Raw genomic sequence first — 14,234 nt, forward strand, 5'->3', positions numbered from 1 at the left:
TGTAAGGAAGTCATCAGTAGGCTAAACAAAGACACCCATAGCAATATGACCATGAGATAGACTAATTAATTAGCTCTTTGCTCCATAATCTGAAAACTGCAGTCCTATGGTGATGAAAGGTTTGTTATTAACATTAAATGGCACAATGTGTGTGTGTTTGTATATGTATATGTGTGTGTGTGTGTGTGTGTGTGCTTGCCACTAGACAACATTGAATCCAAATGTCTTTTTTTCATAATTCTCATTGTTTTACATGAGAAGCCCTGTTCAATCTTATAGTATTCTTTAAAGAGCTTTAAACATTTCCTTCTTTTCCCTGTAAACTTCTATTACATGCTGAGCATGGAGAGCCATTGATAACCGATATGATATTATAGACAAACAGGAAACACTTGCACCTGTAAGTAAACGAAGAAAAGTGGATTTGGATCCGTACATGTGGAGTATGTTTTACTATTCTACTGAATCCAAAGCCTTAAGAACATTGTGAACTACGCCCTTAGTCATGTAGCAAAGGGCTTTCTGGTGTTAGGGATTCACCTCAAGAGAATCTGTATAATTCACCCAGAAACATGGGTGCTAGGATTTTTTAAATTGGAAGCAAGCAGTGACATTTCCTTAAACTCACTTTCAATTCTTTTCCAACTTTTTTTTCTTTCTCCTTTATCAGTCATTGTTAAAGGTACCGGGAGTCTACTCCATTGATTTTTAAGAATTATGTTCCTTAAAATGAAATGGATTGTGTGCATATACACACACACATACACTGTTTTTTAAAATACAAAATAATTTTCGACAGTATGTTCTAATCACTTGTGAAGAAGTATTATATTATAAATAGTGTTAATTATTTTCATATGACCAGAGGTCCAGCTTCATTTGACCCTGACTTTAGAAATACGTTTTTAACTCTAGCCCCCCTGTTCATTTGCATAATGTGGAAAGTTTACAATGCACATGTGCTCAGGGGTGTGTTGATAGTTTAGAAAAGGTCAAAGTGAATTTTTTGACCAGGTGTTGGTCCTTTATCTGGAGAAGAAAGAAGCTTTGCTAAAAATGATAAATTATAAAAAGCAAGAAAATAGCCTGAGGGGACAGACTCTGTGTTGCTAACAGACGGGCTATATTTTATTGATTCGTTGTTAACTGTTCCAGAGAGAACGTGCTTAATAATGGATGAGTGATTAAGAGGAGAAAATTCTTTCTCAGACATCGAACGCATCGCTGTCTGTAATCTCTCAGAGTAAACGATGGCCTTTCTCCGGGTGTGAAAATATACGAGACAGCCAAGTAACTGAATTAGCTCTGCGCTCCATGTCCTCGCCGTTATTTTATTCAAGCATGGAGAGACATCTGAATGCTCTGAAGTAGTTGTCACTAAGACAGCATTTCATTTTTATTTTTATTTTTATATAATTTATCTCTTAGCCTAATAGATGGATGCCATAATAACATGTGGCCTCCATTGAAAAGAACTATATGGCTCCTTGTGAGTCCTGTGGGCCAACAGTGTGGTCAGTATGTGTCTCCATAGCCCAGGTATAGAAAATGAGGAAATGCAGTATGATCATGATCCTAATTTATATTTTATGAATGGTGCCATATTAAGTGCAATTTCCCTTTTATTGTAGGTCATTCCTTTTTTTATGAAGTCAGTTTAAATCATAAAGTAATTGTAAAACTTGAAAGTATAAGTTACACTGTACTGTTCCTGGTACTGGCTCCTGGGATGGTGCTTCATTAGCACAGTTGATGTTCTGGTCATTCATGGTCATGGTGGCTCCTGTGAAAGCCACGTGTGCCAAAGCATCATCTTTCCAGGCTCCTTTCACTGTCCTAACCTTTATTGTAGCATCTTCCTTGGATGTTTGTAGAGACTGGAAAGTGGTCAGGAATGGGTTTGGATTAGCACCAGACCTGGAAATATTCTTCAGCATTGTGTTTATATAAAACATGTATTCGGACAAGTTTCTCTGGAATAATGTCTGTGGCATATTGGGAGCATGATGGTGGGTAGATATGAGGGAGACATTTTTGTGGAAACAGTGACTAAACGTATTCCACTGAGTACATCCACTGTAACTCAACTCTTTAACCAGAGGCACAATATCTCAGGCGAACTTGTGGGAAGAGTGTCTGAGGCTGAAGACAGGCAAACTAACTTGCTATTCACAGGAAAACTCAAGCACTGAGTTTGTTAAAAGTACTTAAGAAAATGAAAAGAGTAACCCAAAAGTTTAAAAAGCTATATAACATTGTTTTTAGATGAAGAGATGAGAGAGTGGTAGCCCATAGCGGTTTCTTCCAGAATTTTCCTGCTTCGCTTTGCCTTTATCTACAAACCCTGTTTTTCTAGACTGGATTTTAACAAGAGAAGTGGTATAATCCAATTATCCAGGACCCTGAAATCAATGACATGCTCCGGTAGCAAGAAGGAGATCTGGTTTTATCTTATATAGGTTATCCACTTACTTGATTTCTGTAAGGCAATGCTTAGAGTGGAGTAAACCACTGAAGCCTGATAGTTAAAGAGTGGCCCTCTGGTCCTCCTGGTTTGCAGCTCTGAGTTAGTTACTGTAGCCATGCCACTATGTTGTGATGTAGATTCAGATTAGCCTGCTGTTTAGCAAGCACCACCCAAATGTCAGGTGTTGACCAGGGGATTTCATCAAAGCTATGTTAAAATAGCGTACCTATAGATTTAATCATTAGAGAACCTTCGAGAAGTAACGGACATCCCCCCAGCTCAAGGTCTGCTTTCTCCAGGTCATAGAGCTAATAGTGAAATTAGCACCATATACTTAGTTCTGACCTTGAAACTAGAAACGCGCACAGCACTATGGGGTGGTTAGATTCAAATACAACTACAGGAATGAAGGACCGGGGACTTGGAAGGGTGAAGTAGCTCCTTTAAGACTAGGAAAGGAGTTTCAGAGCCCTATGGTCAGCACATGGCACAGTCAAAATTTAGGCCAGGACTGCTACGCCCCTGTCTGATATGATACTGTGTTGTACTGTATAGCCAGACCTGCCTGCAGTAACCAGTTGTTTCTCACATTTGACTACATGGCCTCTAGAGAGCTTGTACCTCTTCCTGTTGCTATAATTCCTGCTAGTGTATAAGAAAGGTCATGTGGAACCTTGGCATCAGGTCCATGGTGAATAGGGAGGGTTACCTTGTGTGGGAGGTATGCCAACACTGACACATGTCCCTTTCTGCAGCTGAAGCCACTGTATCTCTTGGTTCTTTCTCTAGACCTCTCCACAAGCACTAAGAAGAAAGGGCTGGCTTGGGATTGAAAACTGACAGACACACTTTAAAAAAAGAAAAGTTTATTTCTGACAGCCATTCCAGAGCATCAGCTCAACTTTGATACATAAGGAGATAAAGAAGACCAAAAAAACTGAAAATCCAGATAATGGAAAACTATGAACCTATGGGGATGCATAGCGTAGAGTGGATTGACCTGGCGGTGACTGGCTGGACCCAAGTTAGCCAGGCTCTTAAAGCAAAGAGTTGCACTTTTCCCTGAGCTTTGGTGCTGAGCCCAGAGTGAAGACAGAGTGCAGCATGTCTGGGCTTTTCCTTTTGACCTTTTCAGAATCCTAATTAAGGATATTGCAGATGCCTTATAAATGGATCAGTCTGCAATTGGATGCCAAAGTGTTTATACTCTGTCTGGATCTAAATGGTGCCCAATGGCCCTTGTAGATCAAGAGCCCAGCTGTAATCGATCATTTTCTCATCAGTGAGCCTAAAGAAATTTACTTTTAATCTCATTTATGGACTCGACCAAATCCTGCCAATGTATATTTATAGAAGTGCATATATATATATGTATATATATGATTATTAAAATAAGCAGAAAGAGTATTATATATGTCTTAATGTCTATATACTACTCTTCTGGGACTTTTAGGGCCAGTGTACTTTACTAGTTTATACTGAAAATGAGTTTATATATTTCCAATACTTGGGAGAAGTTACTGAAAGTTCAGACTCTTATTTTACTTTCTGTCTTATCTATAATTATTCCACTGCGTTAGAGTCTTACATTTCTTCCCCCACTCTTTAACCATTGTTGGGATGCAGAGAAATGTATTTCAAAGAAACTCTCAACATCCTGTCATAGGAAGCTGGTGAAGTTGCACTGAGAAGGTAGCCGAGAAAGAGCTGAACAGTGCCTGGGATTACCTGAATGCTGACTCATTGGTGAGCCCTGTACCACCTTGAGTCCCTGGCCTATTAACATCATCGTCTAGATGTTGATGAGTTGAGAAGCCTGTAAGAAAGGAAAGAATACAGAATTTAATATGATCTAATCAGGTGGTCCTCCTGACTGCACATTTAAAGAAGGCATCTCTCAGGTGGCTTGCCTTACCACATATTCAAATCATGTAAAGGTTACCTATGATGTGTCCTAGGATGATTGATTGAGTGAGTGATTGATTAATTTACTATCTACTTTTTGAAACAGAGTCTCATGTAGACCAGACTGGCCTCAAATTTGCTGCATAGCCAAGGGTGGCCTTGGATTTCTGATCTTCTGCCTTCAGTATGCCATCCCCCACCTTGGTTCTTTAACTACCATCAAGGTTGAAACCCAGGGCCCGTACTTACTAGACAGGCACTCTATCGACTATGATAAATCTTTAGACCTATACCATGCTTTAAATATGAACAAATTGAGTATTATTAACATGTCTTAGTTAGGCTTTCTTGCTTTGAAGAGATGACATGACAAAGGCAACTGTTATTAAAAAAACCATTTAATTGGAGCTGACTTACAGTTTCAGAGGTTTAGTCCATTATCATCATGGTTGGAAGCATGGCAGCCCATAGGCAGACATGGTCCTGGAAGAGCTGAGAGTTCTACATCTTGATCCACAGGCAGCAGAAGGGGATTGTGTCACTGGGGGTAGCTTACATTTATATGAGAACTCAAAAACCCTCCTGCACAGTGACACACATCCTTCAACCAGGCCACACCTAGTCCAACAAGGTCACACCTCCTAATAGTGCCACTCCCTATTAACCAAGCATTCAAACACATGAGTCTGTGGTGTCCATACCTATTCAAACCATATAAGAAGATGTACTTTGTTGGGTTTTTCTTTTGTTTTTTTTTTTTTCAAGAACAAAATAGTACCATAAACCTAGCTTTGTAAATAGTACTTCACTAGCTATTTTTTTTTTAAGGATTCTTTTCTTGTTGCTTAGGCCAAGCGTTCTTTAGCCTCTCTGGGATTTGTAATGAAACAGAAGAGGAAGATACACCATGTGCTTATGTTAGGGAGGCTGTGGTAGACACTACCTTCTTGGCTAATAGTCTCCTAAAGCCCAGCCTTTAGTGACCAGAATAGATTTTAATGTTGACCCAAACTAGGATCTGGGCCAGTTATGTACTCTTCTTTAGTTTCTTTGTCTTGTCCATTTCCTTTGTCTGTATATACTCTCAATCATTTCCAGAAGGGAAATACCTCTTCTCCAGCTTTGCTAATTGGCCATGGATCACCACTTTGGGTGCCTGTGAGTTAAGACTCAGCCATTGTAAACTCTAGGAATGAGTAGTGAAAAGCTATGGTCCTTCTTTCCTTCTCATGCATCTCCCATTTTATATTTCAACTATCAAACCACAGTTGTGCATTTCTCCTTAAAGGTTTACATAGACAAGCTCTGAAGTGCAGAGAGATAAAGTGACAGTCTGGAGTTTCACTGGATGAGGGAGAACCAAAGAGCAATTTTTCAATTGAATGTTGAATAAATGATACGATTCTCAGATAAAAGCATAATAGATGTTATTTCATATTGTGACTAATTAAGTATATTCTCTATATAATAGTTTAAAATGCAAGTCTTTCTGTTGGTGGAAAAAGCCTATCTGAAAAAATGAAATGTTTCAATTAAAATATTACATTTTAATTTTTAGACCCATAAAATAACTAATGAAACATTTCCAAAGTAAAGGTTAGTTTAATTCTTCAGCAAGGCACATCTTAAATCTACAAATGATGCCTCATTATATGAAAATGTTTTGAAGGTTGATTTTATGTATATATATGTTCATATGTATATATACATATATATACATATATACATATATATTCATCCTCATATTTATATAATTCTTTTACTGCTTTTTCACACAGTTTTCAAAAATCTTATCATGTACAGTTCAGTTTATTAAATAGCACAAATTACTTAATACATACTTAATCTTCACAGTTCTAGGTTTTCATTGTACCTGCATCCAGGAAGTGGCTTAATAATTGACTGTAAATATTTCCATTAGACAAATACATATTGAATATGTACCAGAGACAGAATTATAGATGGTAAAAACAACTAACATAAAATTCTGAGCTTTAGTACCTGCTCCCAAGTTTTAGCTCGGTGTGTCAGTTCTTCTCAATTAGACTTCCTTCACTTCTTTTCCTCAAAGATAAACTAATAAGGCACTAAAATGTTATAGATTAAGAACACAAACAAAATTTAATGTCATCTCTTAAATATCTGCCATACAAATCTGCTGAAGGTTTTGTTTTATTTACGTCTAAGAATATGCTTACAATACTCACATTATTGAAGAACTTTTCATACCCCTTCTGTGTTTTAAAAGTCATGTGTCTGGTTTATTTCTATTTTAATTTTCCTATTAAGAAATTGCTCTTTTCTTACAGTTAATCTCTCAGTATCTAATGATACCACACTAGCCCCGGAGGATCTGCCAACTATTTCTTCTACTGACATGGTAAGTGACTTGATATTTCAAACCACCCGCACAGTTTGTAGTGTATCTAGGCTGCTGTGCAGTCTCCATGTAGCAAAGCTGACCATCACTGCCCATAGAGGGAACAAAGAGAGCACCAGCTTTTGGTTAGTGTTTCATTCGCTTTAAGAAATGTGAAACCAAAATTTATTCATATAACATTCTTTTCAAACCTTCTTAAGGACTTAACTGCTATTTCTTGTGACCTTAATTTTTTTCACAAGAGCAAGGAGAGTGTTGGAAAACAAGAGCCAGTGTTGTCTACCTCTGCCCTGGCTAGGATCTTGTCTGGCTGAAATGATGGCACTGTCCTCCCTTCATTACTGGTGCTCAGACCAGCACATGTCCCCGCATTACTTAGAAAGAACTGAGTATCCATCACACGGTGTCCTTTCCCATGGCTTGTAACCAGGGACCTTTAAGGCCCTGGAATTAAGTTTTTAAAATGAGCTGTTTTGCATGGAAGGTCACAAGCTGGAAGACAACTTTTGTATTGAAGAAAATGAGAAAAGTGCTGTTTCAGGCTTCTGATTGTTCCTTCAATGCCAAATATGGAAGCCGACCAAAGAATATCAATCTCTCAGTTACAAAGACAGAAAACATAATACCTTGTATTGAGAGAGTGCCCATCTCTCAGGAGACCAGAACACTTCTGCAGATATTGTGAGCCAGTGCCCACTGCATCTCTGAAAGAGATGCTGCTTGTATCCTTCCTGGGCAGCTCTCAGATGACACCTCCCCCACTGTCTCTCTCTTGCTCTTGTATTCTCTGGCTTTTCTGACTTCATTCTTTAACTCTACAATTTTCAAACCTTGTGTCTTTACTTCTTTATGTTCCTTAATGTTTCATACTTTGTGTGTATGTATCTGTTTGTGTGTTTCTGTGGATTTATGTGTGTGTTACTGTCCTCTATCTCCCTCTGTGAATATGTGGGGGACAGTGGTTAAGAACATCTCTACATGTTGAAAAGTACTATAGAAGAATTCAAATTTGATTTCTTTGCCAGCCAACCCAGAAGGACTTGCCTAAAATAAAAGAGGAAATGTTTCCTTCTAGGTTTTAAAGATTTTTTTAATTAAAATTCTTTTTGTGCTTTAAAAGGAAACCAATAAAAACCTAAATTCATTTGAAATTTAAAAAAAAGATTAAAGACATTCACTTTTACATTACTTCCTACCCTCACAGATACCACAGGGGCCAATTCAGCAGATAGCCAGCAAGGAGCAGAGCAGCTGTTCGCAGCCCGTGTTACTGTCCTCAGATCCAATCCCCACTGACCTGTGATTCCCTGTAACTGTGAAAAGAAGTAGCAAGGCATTGGTAGCTTTTACTTTTGAGAGGCACAAGTTCTCTGTTTGCTGTGCCACATTCCCCTGTACTTTTCCTGGGACACATAGTCATCAGGACATAATTTCCCTTTTCTTTCATCCATAATTAAGTTATGAGAGAAGGTTCAGTAAAGGTGGCATGCAGCCTCTGGCCAGGGAGCCTCCTCTCCTAAGGCCCCAGGTACCAGGTGTTAGAGGAGGAAAAGCCTCTCTCTTCATCCTCATTAGCAGGAAGACAAGCTCTCCTCCTGTGCAGTGGGCATGTCTCAGGGGAAAGAGTAGGGAAGAGGGACTTTCCAGGAACTGCCAAGGTGTTCCTATGGTTAAGGGAAGCATTTCCAAGTCTTCTCATTTGTTACTGGAATCATTTCATCCTTACTTCTGCCACTTTTCCTATTGATGCATTGCTAGTTATTTTTCTCTCCATAACAAATTCTTTACATAGTCACTGAAAAGAGGCTTTGAGAGGCGCTGTGGCTGGTGAACACTCAACCTCAATGAGTTAGGATCTATGGCTTCCAGCTTTAAGATCCAGGAGACCAATGCCAACATCTTATATCAGTATCCCCAAGAGGTGAATGAAAGATTCGCTTAGCATTTGCTCCTTACATGAGAGATTCCTCTCTACCCTTATTTTAAATTCATTAGGGGGATCCCTTTAATACACAGTTCTGACATGGTAATTTTGGTGGGTTTTACAGCAGCATATTCCACATACAATCAAGCCATAGAACATTTCCTGTGTCTCAGGAAGCCCCATGAAGTACGCTGTTGTCTTGTTTACACCCAAGCTTCCTGAGGAGAAAGATCATGCTTTGCTTCTCTGCTGTCCTGCCCTTCAGAGGGCAAATGTCTTAGTCCTTTTAGAAGTCTCGAAAAACCAAAAAAAAAAAAAAAAAAGTCACAGAGTGCTGTGTGCTCATGGGTCTTTTTTACTCTGAGGTACATGTAATATTTCAGAGTTTAGTCTATTTAAATTTCTTTGCATCCTCAGCTCTGTATTTTAAATTCTGATTTTATAAACTACCCAGCTTGCTTTGCATGTTAGTCTGGGAGCAGTGGTTTCAACTTTTCAGAAATACAATCTTATTCACAAGTACAATAACCATTATCAAACTTTACCATTTTGGGGCTGGAGAGATGACTCAGTGGTTAAGAGCACTGGCTGCTCTTCCAGAGGTCCTGAGTTCAATTCCCAGCATCCACATGGTGGCTTGCAACCATCTGTAATGGGATCTGATGCCCTCTTCTGGTGTGCATATGAAGACAGCTACAGTGCACTCATATAAATAAAATAAATTAATCTCTTTAAAAAATTTTCACCATTTTGTAAAAATACAAACAACTGCAGCTCAAATATATATAGTATATGATAAAGTGAGATTGGAGATCATGCAAATATAGCTTGCTCAGGTGGGAAAAACCCTAAGTGAGATCAGCTACTTCTTCTTGAAGCTGCTGTCTATAGTATCCCTGTCAATCAAGAGCATATATTTTACAGTCTTTGTGTATTGAAGAAAAGTGTAGACCAGTGGCTCTCAACCTTTCTAATGCTGCAACCCTTTAATACAGTTCCTCATGCTGTGTTGACCTCAACTAAAATTATTTTCATCGTTACTTCATAACTGTAATTTTGCTACTGACATGAATCGCAATTCTGTGTCTTTTGGTGATCTTAGGCAACCCCAGTGAAAGGGTTGTTCAACCCCCAAAGGGGTTGCAACCCATAGACTGAGAAGCACTGTAGAAGACATTTATTATTTATTTACTTGTTGCTTGTTAATTCCTTAATGGAATTAACAGTCCCTATCCTGGAGTTCTGTTCATCGTAGGAATAGGAACCATTATAGACACATGATTCTACTGGATGGTCAGCCATAGAAAGAATAGTGGTTCGATGTGATGTACCTTCAGGGTGAGCAGAGCAGTTAGCATGCATTTTCATGGGAAACAGAAAGTCATATTAATCATCTTGTACATGGCCTCCTTGAGGTTTTCTCCCATTGAGCAGTTCAGGTGTAGAAAACATTCTGTCCTTAAGTATGTTTAAAGAGACACATGTTCCACCTTTAAAAATATGCAGTAGAAAACTTCAGATACACCCTGAAATCAGAGAACAAAGTGGACTGCCACATTCATGTCACCTTGGCTGTCATATGGATGCCACTTGGGCTGTTATATGCATGTCACTTGGACTACCACAGGCATGTCACCTGGAGTACCACAGGCATGTCACCTGGGCTGCCACAGGCATGTCATCTGGGCTCAATGATTACCTACCTTGGTCTGTTCTAGCTCATGTTTCCTACTCTTTGGGGAGGAGATGTATGGCACTTTATTTTTTAAGCAAATCCTTATATTTTTAAGAATTGTGGGCAAATCCACTTAGCATAAGCAGGTAATTCTCTTGAAAATGAGATGCAGAAAGATGTCTTGTAATCTTTTTGCAGGAGATATTTTTTCTCAACATCTTTGGCTGCTTGATGTTCTCTTCTTTAAATCTTTTCTTGCTGCCCCTTTGTATGAAGTGGTTTACCCCATCCGATTGGCCCCATGTAGCTAACTCCTCTATGGCTCTGTGTTTCTCCACATGAGCACCTCTGCTCCCAGGGCCTAATTCTTTTGTGTGTCTGCTCAGACATAAAGAAAAGTCCATACATCCAAGTCCATTGCTCGTTTTCCTCATCCACTGGCTTTGTTCCCTGTTATTTCTTAGCTTTGTTGTCCTGTTTCTCTTACTTCTTTTGGAGATGGAAGCACTGTGTGCCCATTCCTCCTCTCAGGGCTCAAGGTGAATTTTGTCTTCTCCATTTTTAGTGAAATAGACTGCCTCTCCTTCTGCTTTCCTAACCATGTGCTTACATACTCTTTACCGCCTTGTGTTATTAAGTAATTTCTGAGCAAACACTTTATTTCTCTAAGGAAGCTTGTAAACAATGTTGCTATTTCTTTAATCTTTTTTACTCCCTTAAAACTTATGTTAGTTCATTCACGTGTTTGGATTCAGTGCATTCTCGATTTCCCTATGGAAGCTTATTTTAATTTTCCACTGGCTATTGTTATTTAAATATCATATAACTAAATGAGATACCCTTGCCAGATTTAACAAACAAAATATGGAATATTCAATTGCATTTGAATGCCAGATGAATATTAAATAATTTTTAGTGTTATGTTCTGAATATTGCATAGAATGTGCTTACACTAAAAATAGTCAGTTAGGGGTGTTAACTGAGGACATGGTATTTTACCTGGCCATTTTAAATTGACAGTTGAGTTTAACTTTGTCCTCTGGACAGAGGGTTGACCAATGACACATTTCTTCTTTGAATATGCCATATATTCCAGACCTGATAAAGGCTTTTATTCAGTCAGTTAACAATACCTCTCAGGTGTCCACCATGCCCTAACATGAGCTCTGCTCTTTTGTTTCTTTGTATTGTGTGCACAGTCCTGTTATAAGTCCTTTGGACCCAATAACATCATTTGGACCCAGCCTCAGTCCAAAGTCAGTACCTGTGTGCCTCACTTGTCTTTTTCTTCACTCTTGTTTTTCTCACTACTGTACCCTCTTTCTCTTTATTTCTATAGGTAGCTGAGTTTGGATGGGTTTCATTGCTTCACCTTCCTCATGAACTGCTCTTGTCTTTACCATCCCTGAGAAACTCATACCAACCTCATAATGCGCTTGTGTTCTAAAATATCTTTTGCTACTTATTTTTTTTAAACATCTGTCCTTTCTGTTGTAGCTTTTCACTCCTGCTCACTTGTCAGCTCATCACGGGTCTTTCCATCGATCGTCCTCATCCATCCTCAGCCTTTCATGGCATCCTACCTCCCTGTGGGCACACTGGATGCTCTATACATTGTCCCTCAGCACATTTGTAATTGTGTGGAGCCATTGTGCCCAGGCCAGCAGTTTATAGCTCATAGCTAATGTCTCCAACCTTGACATATCTCCTAGATTAAGACAACTTTTGGAGGACTTTCAAATTCATATCACTAAATATTGAGGGTGGCCTGCAATATAACTGCTAATGCAAAGTTACAATCATCTTAAGAAAAAGAAGTCATGTGAGAATTCTAAGATCTCTGAGCATATATTCCCATTTGCCCTGTCCCCTAAAATGAGAGAGTATTTTGCATAGCAAATAAAGATCAAAATGGGAGACCCACAAGGAGATAAAAGCCAGTGGCAGCTAGGTGCTGGGTCTCCTGAATTGACACAGAGGAGACAATGCTGACTTGAACTCAGGACGTAGCAATGACTCTGGACGCATATCTGCATGATGTAGAGCCCGTCTGAAGTCTGAAAGAAGTAACCTTCACTTAACATCAGCTTATATGAAACAACACAAAAAAGTATAGATGTGTTTTCTCTGGTGTTCAAGTGAAACTGATGGTCAGCTACAGTTTAGGTTTTAGGAATGCCATAAACTTTTTGTTTTAGAAAATTACATATTTGAAGATATATGCTAACTTCTTAAAGTTTTTATATGTGAGACCTTGGTTGTAGGTGGGGTTTGGAGGCTAGCCATTTTCAGATAACAATAACTGATTCATTTGGCACTTTTAAATATTGGTATTGATGTTTTGCAAGAGCTGATACAAGCGAAGCTGCCTATCTCTATGTCTGTATCTGTGCCATCTTCACCTGAACATTAATGTCTGGGAGGATATGGATACAAATCCCTGTTGGTATTGTTCCAGGGTATCTTACGTACCTCCTGGGAAAATTCCAGTTATTGGGAAAGGACTCTGCTGATGTTACATTGCTGATGTGAAATTAGGGCACAGTTTTGCTGATTTTAAAGCAAAGAAGTATGTTACCAATTATGACCTCTAAGCGTTAGCTCTATTCTCCTGGAAACATCCATGTGTGGGAATCTGGAAAACAACACAAGACATGATTAATCACCTCGTAGAGTTCAGCAAGAGAGCAGTTATGCAGGTCAAGTGTGCACAATCGGAGGTAACAGGAAATATTCCAGGTGACTTCACCTTTTGAGCTCGATGAAAACCTCCGCCCTTTCTGGCCAGATTGGACCACAGATATCAATAGAATTCCTAGCATATAAAAGAGGTTGATTTGTTTGGTGTGTCATAAAACTCTTGCCTGTAAAGAACAAGATAAATTTGCCATTCCACACTTCTTTGCAAGGTAATTGCAAATAACTTTCATCATCATACAGTGTCCTCTTAGTCTGCAACCCAAGGAGACACAAGTTAGGAGATACTTAGAAACTTTCTCCGATGAGACACCCAGTCATTTCCATTAACCCCACTGACATTCATTTAGGCAGAGAAGGTTCTAGAAATACATGTCTAGGGAACAGCCATTGCGGCCACAGTATCATCAAATGCTCTTTGTAGAGCTTAAAGGATAATTACTGAACAAGGCTCAAATACAAGAAATGGCTGTACAGGAATTTCTTTCACATAAGGAAATGAGATACCAAGTAACTTCATCACAGAAAACCATCAAGCAAAGGAGGGGACTTCATCCCTGTACTCTTGGGTACTAAGGGTGAAAAACCTGCTCAAATCACTCAGGAGTTTCAGACTACATTCTTACATTTTAGAAAAAGTTCCTTAAATGTAGAGGCCACTAATTTCAGTTGTCCTATAAGTGAAGTGAGCTGACCTTTTAGAAATAGATTCTAATACAGAAATTCCAGGTTATTTCATTAGTCGAGAGGGCAGTCTCAAAACTGAATAAGAGAATCGGTGAACAAGGATGTGTCTCAGCTAAGTTTAGCCTCACCTCGATTCATGTAGAATTCTGAGATATAATTTTCACTACAGGGATGTCTCCTCTTTGAGCAGAAGCAGGTAACTTATCCCCTGCTAGTGCTAGGCAGTAACTGTTTAGTGGCTGTTGGTTGACAAAAGGTGATTTGCAAAAAGTAGCCAGCTGTGGTTGGGTAGGAGCTCGATGTGGGTACATGGGTCTACCCATGACACTAGCAAGAGGATCTGCTATGTATTAGATACAGGAAATAGAGGGAGTTGCCAGGAAGGGGCTCAATCTTGATAATAGGACAGCATACATGGAACTAACTAACCTGTGTGCTGTTCAGATCATAGAACACAAGACTGGAGATCTCTCACATGGCTTCTCAGACATGAAGGCAT

General features: G+C 39.1%; 1 protein-coding gene across 4 annotated transcripts in view; it reads left to right on the forward strand.

Moving 5' to 3' along the window:
• Nucleotides 1–14,234, forward strand: part of Slc4a4 (solute carrier family 4 member 4) — a 335,690-nt gene that overhangs the window by 264,303 nt on the left and 57,153 nt on the right. For all 4 annotated transcript variants that reach the window (XM_031342972.1, XM_031342970.1, XM_031342973.1 and 1 more), the window contains exon 15: nucleotides 6,682–6,752. In XM_031342972.1, the coding sequence (XP_031198832.1) occupies nucleotides 6,682–6,752 (71 nt within the window). The remainder of the gene's footprint in view (nucleotides 1–6,681; nucleotides 6,753–14,234) is intronic.

Source organism: Mastomys coucha, unplaced genomic scaffold (assembly GCF_008632895.1).
Source record: "Mastomys coucha isolate ucsf_1 unplaced genomic scaffold, UCSF_Mcou_1 pScaffold22, whole genome shotgun sequence".
Classification (NCBI taxonomy): domain Eukaryota; kingdom Metazoa; phylum Chordata; class Mammalia; order Rodentia; family Muridae; genus Mastomys; species Mastomys coucha.